At 39.6% G+C, this 20,831-nt stretch overlaps 1 protein-coding gene across 1 annotated transcript in view; it reads right to left on the bottom strand.

Annotated features, from left to right (window-relative positions):
- Positions 1-20,831, bottom strand: part of otofa (otoferlin a) — a gene marked incomplete at its 5' end in the record, with an annotated part of 77,761 nt that overhangs the window by 52,526 nt on the left and 4,404 nt on the right. The window contains 2 exons of the mRNA XM_080490309.1: positions 2,686-2,774; positions 18,244-18,302. Coding sequence (XP_080346435.1) covers positions 2,686-2,774; positions 18,244-18,302 — 148 coding nt within the window. The remainder of the gene's footprint in view (positions 1-2,685; positions 2,775-18,243; positions 18,303-20,831) is intronic.

Raw genomic sequence — 20,831 nt, 5'->3', positions numbered from 1 at the left:
AAACACAAGAGTCCATCTGTTGATTACATGAGCAACTAATTTATTGTTTCTTTCTCACGAATATTATTACTAATGTTGAAGGCTGGATATTCCAACCTATAATTGTGTATTTTGGGAAGTCATGCAGACTTGATATGACAAAGTCCTTCATCTGGTTAATCAGTTGGTTATTAATATTTGCATGATTATGAATCGGATTCTGTGGACCCGCTGATTCTCCTCCAACACCAAAGGGGAGCCGCTAATCACAAGATAGAGATACTGAATACAGTCAAGCTTGACGTCTGTCCCACCGGTCAGTTATTCACGCACAGTGTACTCCAGAGAACATGAAGGTATATCTCTCCGCCTCAGGGGGAAACACACGATAAAATATAATATACCACTACAGCCAGGGGACCATGGTGCGTCACGGCTCGCTGTTTGTGTTGTGGTAATGCGATACCACTTGTGGTCGCAGGGTGTGACACACTGGCCCTTACAGTGTGTTGCTGCCTTCGGTGATGAAGTAGATCAGTTACCCGGATAATGAACCAGCCTGCGGACATATGGAGCAGGTGTGAGAACAACTCAAGCTATGACTCACCTTGAATAATTTACTCACATAAATGTGTGTCAGCTTGTGTTTAGGTGTGTGCTCAAGTGTTTTTGCACGCACAAGCACTTTTCTATATGCAAGTCTGAATGATAACTTTGGTTGTGTCCCTGCATAAATAAGGTGTTTCACCTGATCAAGCATATAATTCACTCTGCACTAAAACCGCCTATTTGTATGTAAAAATATGAATGAAAATTTAATTCATAACTTAGTTCAGGTCCTGTGATGTGCTGCACAGACTTGATGTTCGGCGAATAAAGTTACTCTGTCATTATTGATGTGTGCTGCCATGCTTGAAATGTACACCGAAGGCCAATCAAAGCTTTGCAGGCGAGATTAAGGATGTGGAGCCGGAGCCAGAAAATAGCAAAAGAGACGAGTGTGGGAGAATCTGCTGCAGCTCAATGGTTACGTCAAGTCTTTATTTAGTGTAAACAAGAGAAAAAGTCTGGAGTTTTGCTCGAAGATCTGTCAGCCTGGACTTCAGTGGAAATATGCTTCAAGCTAAATACTAAACATGCATGTTTACCATTTCAATGAGGGAGGACTCATTAGCGAGAATTCTGTATTTTGGGGGTAATTTCCATATGAATCCAATGGATTTAAAAAAACTATTTAAAACACTGTACCTCCTGGATTTCTTGGATTAACCACTACTTTCTATCAATGGTGTTAAAACCAACCAACCGTTAATGTGCAGAAATCTTAGTTTATTTTTTTTATAGGGCAGATTGAAAAGGATTCAAACGATGAGGTAATGACAGCTGATCCACTTTTTAGGACTTCATATCACAATAACTTTAAAATATACTAGTTGTTGGATACCTTGACATGAATATGATAAATAAGAAGTAAATCCTAGATGGTTAGTTGGGAAGCAACATCTGATTCCACCAAAAGGAGCCACTTATCCCATCTCAGTGCCTGACTGAATCCTGAACAGAAACTCATTATCAGGGCATTTCCAAACTGATGTTAGAATCGTACGGTCCCCCATACGCGGTCATGTGTGGCTTTAATATCGTCTTCTTGTCATTTTCACTTCTGGTCGTCCACAGTACGGCGCTACAGAAGTGTTTATGACAGTTAGGAGTCACTTTGATGTAGAGTGGGTACAACGCCTGTCGGCACACCTGTCACCCAGCTGTTTGCTCTCAGTTGTCATTATAATGAGATAAGATATGTGTCACTTATTACATAACACATGATCACACACAAGTAAAATAGCACATGACGGGTATGGTGAGGTCCCACAGAAATGTCATGAAGACGGTCGTACATAATCAGGACTCACAAACACATTGTCCCTAGATTCTGATGATAGTGTGGGCGATGTAAAGTTTCCCAGGTCGGGACAATTACCTGCATGTGGAACACATCCATCAGGCAACCAGTTGTGGAAATAATAAATTCAGATGAGGTGAGTGGAAAGATTTCACACGCTTACGCTCGGAATAGCCTGCACTGCACATGTGTTAGGTTAGGGGGTTTTCTGAATGCAACACACTTTTTCTGGTGTTATGGACATCAAGAGAAAAAAAAAAACAGGGAGAAAACTGCAGCCATGGCTCAGTTGGTAGAGCAGATTTTCTTCAAACCTTTTGGCTTGAGGTGCAATTCTGTGTGGATGTGTCTTCAGGTAGGTGCCTGAACTTGCGCCAAATGACGTGTGAGCATCTTGCATGGTCGCCGTCACCACTGGGGTGGGGATGGCTGAATATGAATCATTTTTAAACTGTACAAACGAGGTAACAGAGCAGCCTAAACACAAGTACCTGTGTGTTTCTCATGTTTTGTTGGATTGGAGGGTGTGAAGTAACCACTAGGGTTTTCATTGCCTCCAGACCTTCTTACTTAGGTGAAACTCACTTATGGGTGGCTCTGTGGTTTTCAGGCTGTTTCACAGGCAATTGAGCCCATTTAAGTTTGAGCTTTGAGGGAATTTGGGCTCATTCGCCTCCAGCTGAGAAACACACTGAGCCACTGAATTGGCTACAGGATGTGACAGGAAGGATGCTGAAGGTAGAAACAGTTTAATCTGAAACGTTATTTGTGGGACGTTTTCAAGCTCGGACAAGACCTGTTACCTGTTGGAAAACACTTTGCTGTAATTGAACACTTGAATCTCCAGCATCTCGTTTCCATCCAGCCTGCTGGCAATGGGCCACCGAAACATCTGAAACAGAGAATATACGATGGGTCAAGAGATAGCCAGAATGTGTCTATTAATAACAGTTAGTATCGAATAAATGTGTTCTCAAGAGGCACAAATGTGGAAAATAGATGAGGTTTAATGACACTGCCTTTAAATGCTTTTTTTTAAAAGATCAATAGTCCACCACTCAAAGATCTCAATATCTCATAGTCTTTTTAATTAAATGTATTTTCTTTTAAACTGTACTGTTATTAAGTTATGAGTTCTCTGCGAGAACTCTGCATTCTTTAAACGTGTACAGAAGTTGCACTTATCAGACATGACAGTGGCATCTCTTTTCTCATCTAACTCTGCAAGAAAACAAATCACAGTGTTAAATATTTATAGCAGATTATATTTGACATTTGCATTCCTATGCCTTTTTGTTTTTCATCTTGAAACTTAATCACAATTTTGCAGTGTATTCTAAGCCCCCTGTCTGCATACGTCTTTTTCTGCAGCACCCCTGAGTTTAAAACATCCTGTTTAGAAGGGAATGAAAATGTGTGAATGTTTTATTTATTACCAGAGACATATCCAAGTTATATAGCACTAAGCATATTGATTACCTTCTTTGTTTTAGGGTACATTAAGAAAAAGTTAGAAACAAAAAAATAAACAATAAAAAGTACAAGGAAAAACTTAATATTGAATGATTCGTGTGGATAAAATGATCGACCGTGCAATACCACGTTGTACCCCAAAATGGTCCAGTCGGTCACTCTTCAATGTTTTTGGCAACAATTAATAGCAATTTTCTGAAAATAGTAGGAACCTCCTTTTGAAAAGAGTCAATTCATTGCTGTTTTTTTGTGAACGATCCGTAGCCTGTAATCAGCAAACCATAGCATCCTATGACTGCACTCTGTCGTCCTTCACTTTAATAAAGAAAGAAATGCAATGCAATGCAACTCAAACATAAGACTCAGCGACACACAATCCATATAATTCAGTCTCCTCTTTCTTTGAACACTGAAAAACCAATAAGATCCAACTTTATGATCTGAAGCTGTAATATAACTTATGGGATTTCACAGTCTGTTGTAACACATTGTGTCAACCAAAGGGAATAACACCACAGATTCTGTTGCATACTGTAATTACTTTATATTTATAAGGGTAATTATGTCATTGCTGAGGTTTATTGATAAATTCGGGAGTCTATAAATGTTCAGGCAGTTCAGATTTGTAGAGCTGTGAGATGGTGTTTTCTTTTTTTTTTTTTTTTTTTTATTAAATAAAAAGCATGCAAAGTTTGCTTGACATGAGATACAGCCAATAAGACTTTGTTACCAAGGCTAACAAAGTACAGGATGAAAATATTTGTATATATGTTTTAGGGATTCATAAGTTAAGCAGTGACTGGTGGGAAATATGTGAAACATGGTTTAATGAACCAAAACCGATATACATTATACAGTGAAGTGTTTTCATGTATTAATGATGTCTGATGTTACCTTATGATGCCAATATCTCATCTATTATGAAATGGACATGCACAGTAAACTAAAGCTTTAGCAATGGACTTATACCATATACTGAGGTTTTCTTTAGTTTCCCTGTTGTTTAATGAATTATATAACAGAGGAAATTTCAGTAACAGCATTTCTGGAAATATTCTCGGCCTTGACAAATTTCAGAAACATGCTCGAACACCTCTATTCAGCTATTAAAATTCTAATTAAAGCGAACCTGAACAGGAAAATATCCCCCAAAAAACGCTCCCTCCACATTTCACCCTGCTGGCTTTACATTGGAGGAGGGAGTTATTCATATCAATTAAGCTGCATACTCTGGGGACTAGATTCGGATTTGCAAAGTCTAAATTATTCAGTAATTAACCTAATAAGGGAAGTATGACAGATGTGCTAAAGGCACAAAGGCAATTCTTGTTCAGAAGTCCCATTACAAGCACTACCATAGGAGCAAACTGTGATGCACTACTTTGCACTCCCACATTAACTAGAATAAGACTAGAAAGTTAAGGGGGAAACATAAGAGTTCACTTTAGAGGTTAGAAACATGATGGATTCACATGTTTCATATTTACAAAATCCCCTCTGAACCCTCTTCACAGCATCACAGGAAAGAGACTCAACCAGAGCAGAGGAAGAAATGTAGTGCAGGTGATTTAAAGCTCATTCACCCCCTGCTGATATTGGCCTCTCATTCAGGAAAACACTGCAGGCTGTCAGAGTGAAGCTCCATCAGGACTGTGCCATTACCGGATCCCCGGGGTTTCAACCTGCTACTGTAAGACGTGCTTTTCAAGGTTTTCGGCTGTGTATGTGTGTGTGTGTGTGTCGCATTGAGCCATCAGTCTAAAATCTGTGGTTCCTCTCCACAGACACTCCATCCTGCTGAGGCCGATCCTGATGCCTCTTATTTCCAAGCACATCACCCCGGCGCTGCAAACACCTTCCAGAGTGTTGGTCCTTGGCTGAGATTATGGCTAATTCCTCTGTACCACATCTCATTTACTACTCAATCTCCTCCAGTGTATTGGAACAGGAGCGAGAGAGAAGGGAGAGGGAGGCAGCATGGGGTTAATGTCGCACAGTTGATAGCACACACATTTTATTGGGGAAATGACGACTAATATGCACAAACCAATGCTTAACGCAGACTTGAGCTGAAATTATAAACACTGCAAGAAGATTATGTTTTGTTTATTTTACACCAGAGTCATTGGGCAGCAACATAGGAGAGGTTACATTTTTAATACGAGGCAGTAAAGAAGCAAACAGATGTCTCAGTTCTCGGATGTAGACTCACATGTGAACTAAAGGAAAGAAAAGTAAACTAATTATATTCTTCTGGAAAACTCTCACACCCACCATGAAACGCCTACAACGGTCTAAATACAGAGACTTTGGAGGAGAATGAATTCAGAGCAGGAAATCCATTAAGGTGAGACACTGGAAAGGTTTAGTCTGAATGTACAGAAAGTCCCACACTGCAGCAATACAGGAAAAATACATCAATCCAAAAATACAGCTCTACCCGCAAGACATACTTTAATATTTATTTTATGGACAGCAAAAAATACATACAAAGTGATTTTTCTGCTTCTTCTGGCCAGGTAGCTTGCAATGTTGTTTATTCAAGTCTTTTTATTTATTCAACAAGTTAGACATAAATAAATGAGATGATTATGTGATAGCAGGGACTTCGCTCAATATTCAATTTTAATTTCTCAGTCTCTGAGCAACATGGAGTTAAATTTTAAACACATTTACACGCCATGGTTCCAGCCCACTGCATGGGTGCAATTATGTGTTTTGGTCTGTGTTGCCATGGCGACCCCAATAAAACCTTTATGGGGTGACTATAATGCTTGTGGACCAGCACGGCCTGTAAAGATACTGTTGGGATGTTTTGAAGCGACAAGATTTCCTAAAGGTAACAAAGTATGTTGCTGCTGAGAGCAACGGGTTTTAATTTTAGTTTAAAACTGGATATAGCAGACCAACAAAATGAAGACAGACTGAGCTGTCAGCGATTGTTCATCTTAGACCTCCAATAATAGGTCATTTTCTTGTGTGATATGACCTTTGTGCAACAAATGGAAGTGGATGAAGCTGATGGAGCATTTGACGTTATAACAACACAAATCTGACAAAACTGAAACTATTTGTATGCTTTCCTACAAATATATTGGTATATATTTCATTGTTGATGGTAAACCCTCATCAGCAGACCTATAAGGCCCAAACTTTCTGACTTTCAACAATTCTTTTGAGTTCATGTCTTTTCTGATATTCATCAAACTGACATTTCATGAACCAAAACAAATGTTATAGATATATTTTCTAATGCTGAATTTGTTCCTGTCATACAGATGCCAGAAGGGGTTTGTGTCTTGAATAAATACACATTGGCACTTTGCCCCTTGGAGAAGAAAATATCATGTGCCCAACACAGAAGACGTTGAGCGCAGGTGTCAAATAACCTTTTTTTAATTTTTTTTATTTTATTGATTTTTCCATTTTTTGTTTCGAAGCTTTCTTGCCATCTGATTATCAACACAAACATTCATTTTACAGGTAATACAGAGAGAGGGAAAGTAACAGAGTACAAATACTTTCATACAATAGGAGTAAGTATGAAGGTATGGTGGTTTGCAATACAAATTTACTGGCTGTTGTTTTATTTTAAAGCGATAATAATTCTGTACCATTTACTTAAAATTTCCTTCTCCTTTTTTAACGGTATTATGTCTAAGTTTAGTTTATAGTTCACATTGGTCCTCATTGAGCGAAAACATGATAAAGGATAAAGGTTAACTATGGTTAATCCAAAATAAGTCTCTTCATATTGAATTTTTAGACAGGATTTCTTCTCAATAATTAAATTGAGGAAAGTTTAGAGGGAAATATTAAACTGTTACTCAAATCAACCACTTGGTTTTTTTTTTCCTCACCTACTAACACTTCTCTTCTTCCTGAGGTAACTTGTTCAAATTCCATCACTCCTTCACAATGATCCTGTCACAGCTGACAGGGTTTGATATGCATATTTTTCATTCAACAACTCCTCAAATGGGAAGGCTGCAGGACAAGAACAAGGAAGAACCCCCCCCCCCCCCCAAAAAAGGACAATATTGTGTTTTGGCGAGTTGAGATAATGAATGAACAGCTGCAATACGGCTCGGCCCCGAAGCTGCCTCAGCTAAATGGAATCCAGCCATAAATGAGATTATTAATCGCACCTGTGCTTTTTCTCCTCAAGTCAAATCATTTGCTGCTGAGAAAAAAAAAAAAAGAGAGTCTATTTTTAGAACAAACAGTTTGACATGCTTCAGCCAGAATGGGTGAAAACCCCTCAGGATATGTAAAACTACAAAGGACGCCACCAACAATGAATCTAATGTGCTGAACTTTTGTTCTGTTGTGGAGAGTCGGAGCTCCGTATTGATCGGACTTCAAACTTTCCGACAGTCATCGTGACGTAAAACTGCTGCATTGCATCGACTGCAGCATTCAGCTCGACTTGCTTTATCAAAATGTATCACCGATTGTAAGGATTAAAAGAAAAGTGTCCAACAGCGATTGGCAAGCAGCCATCTCTGCACTAATATAAAAGAAAAGTAAAATAGCTTTGATCTCATTGAAGATCTTCCTCCTTTCCATTTCCTGTCCACGCTTTTCTTGGTACCGCTCCACCTTTAACCTTACATGTGGTTTGACGCCTAATTGCTGGAGCGAGACGTCTCATTAAAAGTCCTGAGTCCTGAGGCCACATTGAACTATCAGAGAGGCTAAATGCTGAAATGAGGAGACGCTATACTGCTGTGATCTCACGCTGTAGCATTGCGGCGAACAGATGGACGATCGGGTCGTCCTCAGTTTCCCTCTGATCGCCATTCTTTGACATCTCATGATTGTTGCCATGGACACACAAAAGAAATAATAAAATGCCTGATTAATTATGAACAGTATGTGCCATCTTTTACAATCATTCTCTAGAGGGGTGTAGTGAAATACAGTACATTACTAATATCAGCAGTCTTTCTGTGCTGACAGTACGTCATTGAAGTTTGCAGACTTGTTGTGTTCGTGTGATGATGCAGCCCTCTGCAGCGAGGTTTTACAGGCTTAGATCTATTCTTCAAGGATAAAAGAGATAAAGGCAGGCTTCTGAAAGAGGCAGCAACAGCCAGATTCTCATTATAGAAAGCTTTACCAGTCACTCCTATTTGCACCAACTCAATCCACGTGGTTCCTGATAGTTAGGAGAAACAGGAGAAAGTTTCCCTTTTATCCCAGCGTGGCTTTGGTTTCAATCAAATACAACCAACTTCGTCCATTCATCTGTCGACTTCAATCACTTTACAATGGTTGACGGCAAGCTTGTGCAAATCTTGAACTAAACTGCAAAGGCTGTAGGGTGCAGATAATTTTACACTGATCAGACCCCGTGAGAGATGTCCAACCCTTTCATTTTATCACATTATTACATTATGTATTTCCAGTAATGATACTTTGAAAGAGAAGGGCTTGATTAACATTTATCAGTGGAATTTGTAATAAACACATCTGGCCAGTTTTAAGCAAGCTTATGTATTTCTACTAGAAGTAGAATATTGAATGCCTTGAAGTGCAGGATAAGTCGTTGGATAAATTACACATTGTTTTAAAGTGAGAGTAAACTGTGGCCTCAGTTACCCTCATCCAACCCCCATCGCATGCCTACTACCCTTTTATTATTGCACTGTTTCAATAACCAGCATAAAATAAAAAATAAAAAAAAACATCTCAGGATGATCACTGCCGCTTGTGCAATCAGTCATATTCACTTTATTATCAGCTGTTGTTGTTTTAAATGCTTGTTCCGAAGGTTTTATGCTTGTTTGATAGTGTTTACACGAGCATTGGACAGATGCCAGTCCAGCCCTTGTACATGTATAAAGGCAATAGATCTTATTCTTTTCTCCTTTTTCTTTCTGCATTTTCCCAGAGGGAGCTGCAGCAGCAGGTTGTCGTCTTCTCGCCCCCTCTGTCTCCTGAACTCTCACTCTCGCTCACTCTCCCTCACATCATTCATCCTCGAGTCCTCTTTCAATGCATCCCTGAACCTCCTCACCGGGCCTTCCGCCTTTCCATCTTGACTGACAGCTCAATCTTCAGAACTCCTCTCCCTATAGCTTGGCTCTCTCCAGTAGACATGACCACACCACCTAAGGGCCATCGCTTTCATCTCTGCACCCCAACAGTCTCCCTCTATATCGATTCCAATATTTTCAACAACTGGCACAGGTCAAGAAATCAAAGCCCATACAGAGACCAGGCAAAAACACTGGTCTTGTCCATTGCATTAGGCTTTAAACACTGGAAGCGACTTATTTTACAGAACATATGCTTGGTTTTGTGTATTGCACTAATTTAAATAGGGTGCAGCCTTGCCTTTGTTTTGATGCGCTGCAACAGCTCGTTGGTGGGTCACACTGTGTGTCTGACAGTACGGATGAAACAGCATCTCTGATAAGCTGGTTCCGCAGTGAAACTCAACCTTGTCCAATTCACTGACAGCGCTGCCTAAATGCCCACCCCACCGCCAACACAAGCACAATTTATTTTTTTTCCCCAGTTCAACTATCCATCGTTGTTTATATTTCCATCCGAACCCTGTTTCCCATGTGTCACCAAACTCTGCACGCGCCAATGTTTCTGTCTAATTTATAGCGCGCGTCGGATAAAATGCCACCGGAGCAGGCATATTGTCGTTAAACCTCCCAGAGTGGTTTTAACATCCAAACAATATGTTTTGTTGATGGAACAGCTGCTGAAAATGTTGAAAACATCAAAACTAGTTAGTATAATCAGAATTTAAATGTTCCATGCGATACGCGCTTGTTGTGCATGATTTATTTGAAGCGCCTGTAATTTCTCTTTTCCTTTGCAACCTACTTGAATATCCTTTCAATGTAGATAGCTTCAAATAAAGAAAGAAAAAACAAATGTGAGTAACTTAATTAGAAAATTAAGTTTGCTCCCTGGTGTCTGCTTGACCAGATGGTGCAGAGATAATTGACAGTAAATTGTCAAGAAAACTGCTCTGCAGCTTGTTATAAATAGTGGGTGTTGTGCTGGGAAATCGCTTCACCCCGCAATTAAACGTTCTTAAATAAACAGCATGAAGTGAAGTTATGAATCATTTTGAATAAAAGATGCTTGTGGAGGTCGATAATGCATCTGAGCCGATTTTCCTCATTGTGTTAGAGTACAAATATATGAGGGACAAACAAAAGGAAAAGTGTTTGTGTTTTGCACATTGTTTAAATAAGAGTAATTGATTGCAGTGACGAGTAACATTCAATTACATGAAATGTCATTGATTCTCTTTGCAAGTAAATTAATATTTTCAGCAGAAATGGATTGAAATAGCCCCCACAACCTACACTAAGTTAGGTAATGCGGAAAGATTACCAACCAATACAAAATGGAAAGTATCACCATGATATTCACTCTCCTGATCCATATTTCATGAACACTACTGATTACCGGTCATTCTACAGGATAGATATATTGAAAACCTTTATATAGCACTGTGTTGAAAAGGGACGCTATTCTAAACATCATTACAGTAATACTAATAGTTAAGTACAGTTAATGTTGACCGGTTGTTTATTAATTAAAATTTTTGAAGCCTGAAAGTTTGGGCTTTTTTGTTTGTTTTCCTTGTTTTTTGAGGCCGAATTGATGGTAAGAGGTTGGAACTGTAACAATTCTGAAGCTACTGTACAAATTGGTTACACCATTACATTAATAAACACTGTTGAAATACATTATTTAAAAAGGTGTAATATTTTTAAATAATGACATTTAATGATATATGCCCATCACACTGAATATGTCCCAGATTTTCCTTTCATAATTGTGGTGACTTTAACAATCGATTTAGGTCAAATCACATGCATCATTTTCCAGGAAAAGTTCTCCACATTCTGTTTTGCAACTAATGACAACAAAAACCCTGCCCATTTATTTGCATTACTCTTTAAACTAAACTTGAAAACACAGTCGGCCATCATTTTCCAGATGTAATTAAAAATGAATATTCAATGAATCATTTAACCCCAACAACTAAAAGTATTGCCCTGTTATTGCACAACTTGACATCTGGTTGAATTATGTTTCACTCTGAATCAGCAAGCCTAAAAACACACAGATGTATGGAAACCGACATTAAATACCAAATGCTGTAAAAACATGGGGAGGTGTACGCCTGCAGGACTAACCAGCCAATCATGATCCATAGTGAATGTCAATCAATAAACGTGTGTCTCCATGTGCTTCATTCAGTAATTGGACTCCTTGGTCACAGAGAAAACCAATTACTCCCAGAGTTACATCATTACAATCAGCATAGCTTTTATTTATCTGTCAATTCATTGTCCATTCAACCATCTTCTTTCCCGTCTATTCCGCATGGACACGGTGGTAATATGAGAGGAAAGAAGTAGTTTCCTGTCCTGCACGATGTCACGTAGCTCTTTCCCAGAGACGTTCCCGGTTTTGAGACGTGGGAGAGATAAAAATCTCTTCCAGCTGGGAATACCAGGTACAACTCCAACGGGAGGTCACCGGGAACCAAAACCACTTCAACTGGCTCCCATCAGTGTGGAGGAGCAGCAGCAGCTCCATTCTGAGGCTCTACCACATACTAACGTTATTCAGTCTCTTACAGAGAGTGAGGTCCGACACCCTGCAGAGAAAATGTATATTGAAATCGAGGTGAGAACGAATGGTAAACAGAGAACGTCGCCTCACAGCTCAGCTCAATATTCACCACAAGAGTCCACACACCACACAGTGACATTGTGTTACACTCTATCCTCAAGGTTTGAAACTGAAAACTACCTGAAAGGTCATTTGAGCCACATGAAGGACTGTTTTGTTGTTTTTTGTTGTTTTTTTTCACAAGTGCTTAAGTTTTAAATCTTGTTGTTTGTATTGATCGCTATTAACAGAGCGTGAAATCCCCAAAGAGACTGCACAGTGGTGTCGTGGTTAGCGCTCTCGCCTTGAAGCGAGAAGCTCCCTGGTTCAGGCGGGGTGATCTCCAGCATCCTGGAGAAAAAACAAAAACTGTATGGAAGATAGATGGCTAGTAGATGACTGTTGACTGTAACTTGTCTTAGTAGACTAACCTGAGACAAGCCATTAAGACGGTTTGTTCTGGATGTACAGGTTTGTACAATGTGTCGCAATTAAAATGAAGAACTGGATCTTTATTATTGTGGGTAATTTGGGAGTTTATTGAGCTGCTTGATTTCTGTGCAAATGTCTATCGGGGAACTGTATAACTCCTCAGAGAAAGTCCAAACAGCAGATGAGCTATGAGCTGCTGCACATGAGTACATTCACAAAAACAAAGAAATGAAAGCAGAACAAGCAACAATAAACTTGTAGTCCCTTAGTGGAGGGGACTGCGATGGCAAAATAAACAAAACCACTATGTTTCTTTATATATTGTATATAGACAGCAACACAGAACCTAATTTCCCTTCATCAGTCTTGAAACATACACAAAGATATAAAATAATGAACAATGTAATGCATGGAACAAACTGACAGTCATAAGCATGGTTTATACTCTTAGCTGGTTTAGGATTCTATTCCAGAGCTGCTCTTCTTTCCCCTTTTAGCTTCCCTCCAAATCTAAACGAGCGAGGAAAGAAATTCTGCTGAGGTCATCATTAATTCAACACACTTAGATGAGGGAAAGCACCTCCCTGGAGCTTCCCCAAGTCTTAAAACTGGAGAAAATCATAAACTATTTTTAGCTCCAGCATCATTGCAGCTTGGTTTTAGTTTGGAGGCGCTTTGCCTCTTTTTCACTGCTGGTCAAATGAAGCATCAGAGATAGGACTTTGAGCAGTGGCGCTTCCTAATTGCATGAACTGATGTTATGTATATTGGTTTAAAACCTCACCCTGATATTGATATTGCATGTTCTCATATATCAGAAACGTCTTTTTTCCACCTCGCTTACTTCCCAAACACGATTATCCGTCAAATCTGGGAAGTGGTTTGGAAGTGGAGCTCGGTGCGGTCACTTCCTCTGTGCTTTGACCAGCCACAACACGCCGCCGAGTTCAGAGCACTGGTCAGTCTGACGAGGCTTTCAGTGGAGCACTACCACCACATTGTCCACCGCCCAGACTGCAGGAGCGTCAGCCAATCGAGCACCTCCACCCAAATCTGATAGACAGCCGGGGCGGAGTTTTCTAAGAAACAAAAGATTCCCTTATTCCGTGTGTTGTTTTTCCTAACATGGGACTATATTTGATTGTATTTTAGTCTTTCACTGTTGGTATTTGCATTTGTATGCTGGTGGCGCATCAGTTTTTGTGGAAGGAAGGGTAAGTGGTGTAAAAACAGCATGAGGTGGAGGTACCTGCCATGGTGACCCCTATAAAAACAAAAGGAAAGCAGCCCAATAGACACTAATTTCTGTTTATATGCCGAAAACAAACATAACCTGGAGTTATTAAGACCCTTGCAAACCACTCCTGCCATCACTGGGCGTGCGAGTTGGTTCATTTACATCACATATAAATATTGGTGTGGATTGTTCAACTGGTATTACAGGTAATGGAGGAAAACTATGGGAGAGATTGAATATGGAGCTTGAACAAAGTCCAAGATATCAACTTATTTAAAACCATATATCAACGGCAGGGGTGTGCTTGTATTCATGTCTACTGTATTTTGCATGATAATTAAATTTTTTTGGGGTATTTCTCTATATAATCAGGCTCAAATGCTCGAACTACCTTTATGTGACATTTGGACCTGCATACAATTTGTAATCTGATGCAACTGAATGTAACTGTATGAGATGCAGATCTGCTGAGCAACATAGTTCTTTAGTTTTATTTGCGCCACATGAGGTCCACGTATTTTAGAATAAACTATGACGAATCCAAATTTAGGTATTTCCTAATTAAAGTTTATATTGAAACACTTGAATGTAACATTTAGATAATAATCAAGAATAAACATATACAAACAGAAGTGTAAAAGGTACAGCAGTTGCAATTGAAGAATTACATTTAATGTTATCAGATTCTTTCAATTGCTCTGGGATCCCTGCTGAAATTAACAATATCTTCAAATGTGAGTATTTAACCACAGCGGTAGCAAGTAAAGTACTTGTACTTCTGCACTGTACATGACAAGATCTGCACATTACTTCTTACTTGAGTATTTATGTTTTCTGGGGACTCTTTACTGTTGCTTCATTGAAGACAAATATCTTTGCTTTCTACTTCTTCAAACCTTAAAACTATCTTGTCTTTTCTTTCAAACCGAAGCAGCAGAAGGGGATACATTTATGAGTGATCACGTGATATGACATTTCCTGTTTGTATTTCAGCAGCTGAAAGACCTTATGAAACCAAATTGTAAATGGAGTTCATGGTGTTTCATATAAAATCCAACCAGCTTGTTATTGCTTTTGTGTTTATTCTAGAAAAAGATTAAGTTCAGAACTAATCATTTTTACTTCTACCAAAGTAAAGAAGTTGAATTTGTACATTTACTGTTACCCTTTTTTATATATATCTGTACTTCTACTTAAGTAAAGGATGTGAGTAGTCTGAGTAGTTGAATTAACTGTTTTATTTCACTTGTGATATACCAGTGGCACAGTTTTTTGTAGTTTTTTTACTTTGATTTGAAATGCACGACTGGTTTTATTTTGTCTGGAGTTGATATTTAACCCATTCTATGATTAAAATAATTCAGCAGAAGGAAGGCTACAGCAACAAGAGGATCTGTGTTTCCCCAAGACAAATCTGACCCTGGATATACTGCAAACAAACTGGAGTGGCCAAGCATTTTCTTCAGCTGTAATAATCATCATTTCTGTCCACTCAGAGAAAAATATCGAGTTTTGGCATGATGTTGTCGAGAAACAAGGCCCAGCACTGTTTGTTTCTTTTTTTTTTTTCTATTGGTCAGTACTGGTTTCAGCAATGCTATCAGCCATCTGCTGCAGATGGTCTGGCCGACATAGAGCCCCCATATCAACATCATGGAGCCAGTCTGGGATTACATAAAGGACAGGAGGTACTGATGGACTACAACTTCACAGAGGAGCTTGAGATTGTTCTTTGGAACGGTTCGTAGAGAGCTGATTCAGTGTAACTCGGAGGATTTGTGTTGTTTTACAGGAAGAAGTTGGTCACATTATTTTCTACTCGAAGCAGGCAAGGGAATAGTAAGTACTCAACATCTTAAAAAAAAAAAAGAAGCCCTGAAAAGTCACTACATTCAGAATGCAGTGTTACGTAATCACAAGGGTCTCATTAAAAATTGCTCATCCCACAGAGCAGGGCAGTGGCTGGAAGCTCGGGATGAATGGATTCTCAATATATTTGCCTATCAATGCATCATATGTTGTCTGCAAGGTTCCAATTTCTCGACATCTTGTGTGTAAAACAAACGCATCAGTATAGCCATATCAGCAGGCGATAATCTGAACCCTGTGGCCACATACAGTACATGCAGCGCTCTCTATGCTCCAGTTATGTCTAACTAGTCGGGGTGGGGGGAAGCCCTGATGTTCCCCTGCTAAAAGCCCCACCATGGAATGAATAATGAATACAGATTCTCCACCCAGTCTATGCACACGGTAGTTCAAAGGCATCCCGCTAGTCCATGCATAAAGCAACAAGACACACAACTCTATGCTAATGGTCCTCGACTCCAGAGGCTGGACTGAGCTTACTGAGCCATGCAAATGCTGAGGATGAGGAGGATGTGATGAGGATTTGCTCCAGCGTCTGAAGGGGTCAGAGTGAAAACACCACATGTACAATCGGTCACTGGGCAGCCAAAGTGTAGAACATACACCCATGATCTCTCTCTCTCTCTTTCTCTCTCTCTATCTATTGCACATAAACATGCACATAAACACAAGTAGGCTACACGCGGGATTATTCTATATTTGAACCACAAGTCTTCCCAAGAGAAGCTCGAACATTTTATTGATGCTGAGTGATGCTAACGACCTCCCGAGCACTGCAGGACTGAGAACCGGGTGAGGCTGTCAAAAGACATCATGCATCAACGGCAGCCATGCAGTCCTATACCAGTTACTGTAATTTAACCTCGGGAGTAGTATACAGCATCATCGTAAATATTCCCTCACACTTCCCTGTTCGACTGCTTTTCTTTCTTATATTTTGTCCAAGACCGTTTTTCATAAACTGTTTTTTCCCCCCCCTGAAGGGATAATTTCTCTTTTCTGAGTGCATAACTGTGCAAGTGGCCAAATGTGTACAGTCATTTAGCCATTTTCCTGATTAGACTGAAAACAAAAGCCCTGCTTATCAGCAAAGGAAGCAGCACTCTGCTTCGGAGCCCATCAAAGCAAAACGTTTTAGTTTTCTTTTGCCGCAAAAAAAAAGAAAACAGCAGCTCAGTAAGGAAAAAACATAAAAGAAAAGCTCCTGTGGGATGGTGCTGTATATGTTTGAGATGCTTTCTTTTTGGATTTGGTCTTTCATTCCTTGACTTCATCTGGTACCTTTCTTCTGTCTCCTTTGCTTCAGCCCTGTGTGATTTCTGCAGCAGCACTCTGCCCTGTTACATGACTCTTTGCTTTTGAATCTATCATAACGCCGGTGTCTCATCGTCACAGGAGCTTGCAGGATTCCCAAAGGGAACACTTCCCAGAATTTCACAGCAGCCAAAGTGAAAAGAGACAGGCCGAGCAGCACCGGAGGAGCCCAGGTGAATTCCTTTGGGTTGTTTAAGAGATACTGTGATCTCTGCCTCTGTGCAGAATAATGTAATTTACTGGAGTTATTAAAGGGAGGTATTGGAAAAAAGTTCTTTCAACTTTCTTTCACAAGTTGAAAAATCCTTCAGGTCTGGTCCAGGAGCTATTTAAGCGACCAGGTGTTTCTCGGTACAGGAGTATAATAGTAACTGTCTCGTTTAATTACAACAATGCAGCATACTATGCATGGGCGGAGATCACTACCTCTGCCTTGTCTCTACGGTTCTGATAGGCTGTAAGTGAACAGGAAAAGGGCGATTAGGAGAAACTTGGCAGGACAAGGGGGCATTTTCAATCGAGAACCAGTGGGGGATTTCTGAAGGCAAACGGTAATGAGGTGATGAGATGTGATCCTGTCACGGCTCAGCGGTTCACCCATGAGAGGTTATCCGAGTATCCGCATGAAGATTGTTCAAGTGCGACACGTTTCTCAAATTGTTGGAACTGGTAAATAGCAGGTGCCGGAATAATGTGGAACCTTGTGCAAACCTGTGATACAAAATGGCCTCAATGCAAACATGGGTCATGTTTCATAACTTGTGTTCCTTTTAGAGCTTTGGGGTTATATTATTTGGGCTTATTTGGAATAATTTATGAGCTTTTCCTGTCTTTAATAATAGGTAGCATTTGAAGATGTTGAATGCATTACCATTTTGAAAATTACCAGCTATTTATTTGCCAAATTCTATAAAAACAAAGTAGAAAACGGAAAGTGACAGGATTTCCTTTCTTTGCCAAATGTCTTTCAATTCTCAGCACTTGTTTCCTGCCATTTTTCCCGTAAAAAATCAAACAGCCAGATGCCAGATAACATAACAAAAATCAAGAAAACAAAGCAGCGTTCACCCTCACTGAAAGAACTGATGTCAGATTTTCAATTAATGTTAAAAATCTTCATCCTTTACAACACACTGTTTCTAAAGAAGTAACTGTGCTTGAAAATCTTCCAAATGGAAGCCAAGTAATCCTTAATTAATTAAAAGACAAAAAAAAACACCACCGATTTTGTGTCCTCTCATTAAGGATTTCCGTCTCTGATCCAGTTTCCATTACCAAAGCCTGCAGCCGGTGGATTCAGCATGTTGTCATCTGATAACAACTGATTGGTCACAGTATAAATCGGGTGGCGTATGATGGAGGGAATAAAGATACTGACCTCATTAAAATGGGCCACTTCTTCACAGTTTTCAACCACTCGGCTGTAAAAGGGCAGACCTGGAAGACGAGGAGGAATCAAGTGGTTAAAACATGGTTCAGTGACATCGGTGGGATGAAGTTACGTCACTTTCACTGTGTGGACTCACATCATGAAGCATTTATTGTATAGAGCACAAGAAGAAGATATTAGATTATCAGGATATTCTCACTGGGCTCAATACAATTGTCAAAAACCATTTTCAAATGTTCAAAATTCAATTAATAGTTTAATCCCATAAGCACATTTCAAACCTCATTAAACCTCAACTGGAAATAATTATTTGTAAATTGAATTCAATAATTTCATTGAGATTGGGGTCACTTGTGTAGGATTTGAAGGATTAGTGAAAATGACGACAATTTACAAAAAGGAATGCGTTATCTTTCTCATTAAAGAAACACATTTGTAATGATTTTTGAAGATTTGGCAAAGTAACTATTCCTCCCAGTCAGTACAACAGCGCATGCGATTGGTGCATTTAACTTACCTGAACATATCAACTGACGCAGGAAAGGTTTTAAACAAAAAGTGATGAAAATGGACCTAAATGCTAACTGGCTAAATAATGCACACTAATGCAGGTGTTATGGCAAATTCTGCATGTCTGCTGAAGATTTGCTAATAAGTCATGAAATTGTAAGACTGTATGCTCCAAAAACAATAACAAAAACCTGAGAGTAATTCTTCCTGGCATCCCATTTTTCAGCTATAAACTCTGAAATAATTGTGCTATTTGTCAGGTTTTCACTGTATATTCATGACCTAAAATAGCATTTGAACAAACTGTAAAAAAAAAAAAAAACAAACAAAGAAAAAAATACATTATTTTAATTGTTCAGTTTTTCAAAAGAGTTGAGACATCCTAATCCTGGGAGACAATTAAAAGTAAAGTGTGCATTTCCTTCCCAAGTAATTAGTTGTTTTTTGTGACACCGGTAAAGTCAAACCACTACTTTTAAAAGAAGCACCTGGTATCTGCATTAATGTCCTTTATTTAACTGGAATAACATTGTTTAGTTATCATCAAATGACCACCTGGACTGATCTAGTGACCCTCCGTCATTGAGCCCAACCCAGGAGGTTTATGCACAGGACCAAATAACAAATGAAGTCTAAAATAATAAGACCACATCATGTAGTCTTTTTGTCTGCAGGAAAAGTAATTACTTCTTGAGAGTAGAAATATATATATATTTTATATATATTTTTGTCTGCAGGATGAAGATCAGTCTGATGAATGAATGTGTTTATTTAAAGAGTCATTTATCAAACTGTAACTCGTCCTGCTGTCATGGAAAATCTGTTTACGTTTCTGACTACAAATCAGCAAAAAGAGAAATTAATGACTTGAGTACCCGACAAACAGAGAAGAGACAGCTGTGTGGAGCCACAGGAGACACAAAGACATGCAGACAAGTGAACGCTGCCTGTATGACTCACTCTGCGACAGAACAGAGACAGAATCAACTCAACTTACAGAGTTTGAGGGCTATAAACTTAACTCGCGCGTTTGCGCTGGTCAGAGATGATAAAAACGTGCAGGAGTCGGTCCCTGTGGAGGTCAGTGAAAACAATAATCTGTTGCTGCCGTGTTTATTTAAGGTTGTATTCAGAGCGGATTGCCATTCTCTGCACAATAACCTGATTCACTCAGGCGTGATGCAGCCTGTGCTCACCTGCTTGCTTTGTGGCGCTCATGAATGGGCTGGGCGGCGTGCATATTGCTTTGTTTTGGTAGTTTGCTTTGTGTATCTGAGGCTTCATGCATTGGTTGTCTAATGCGGACGCACGCACACACACACACACACACACACACACACACACACACACACACACACACACACACACACCACACACACACACACACACACACACACACACACACACACACACACACACACACACACACACACACACACACAGACACCTGCGAAGTTAATTAAAGCCCCCGTCAGCCTGGCTGTAAATCTAAATAGAAATTAATGCTTTCTCCTGGAGTATTGTTTTTTTGCTATGTTATATGCACTGAAAGCATCGATTCACATGTCCTCCAAAGCCCTGCAGGAACATGATGCTTTATTCACATCCTGTTTAAATTTTCACCAATACAAAGACTAAAAGTTTAAAAGTTTTGTTCATAATTTGTGCTGAAAGTGTCCTCGACTCACTTCCTCATTACTCCTACACTCTCCATAACCTTATGAAACACACATCCTTTGACATATTGTTTAGAAAACAAACAAACACTTCTCTGTCAGAGCTGGAGAGACAATATTCCTCCTACATTATTGAAAACAGCTGCACTGTACGACAATGCCGCTGGTTTCAAAGAGCTGAAGATGTGGGTTTGGAGAAGTAGCTCATGTGAGGCTTATGTAAGGTGCTCCTCACCAAATAATCACAACACTGCTAATCAGCTTGGCTTTTGGCCTTGATGTAACAGTGAGAAATAGCAACGAGCAACGAGCAGAGAAAAAAGTGCCACTGAAAGAAGTGACCTGGAGAGGAGAAAAAGGACCGGAGGCTACGTTTCTATGCCGCGAACA

The sequence above is a fragment of the Lipophrys pholis genome (assembly GCF_963383615.2).
Source record: "Lipophrys pholis genome assembly, chromosome: 21".
In the NCBI taxonomy this organism is placed as follows: domain Eukaryota; kingdom Metazoa; phylum Chordata; class Actinopteri; order Blenniiformes; family Blenniidae; genus Lipophrys; species Lipophrys pholis.
Note: the sequence above shows the minus strand (reverse complement) of the source record. Positions and strands in the feature narration are given on the sequence as shown.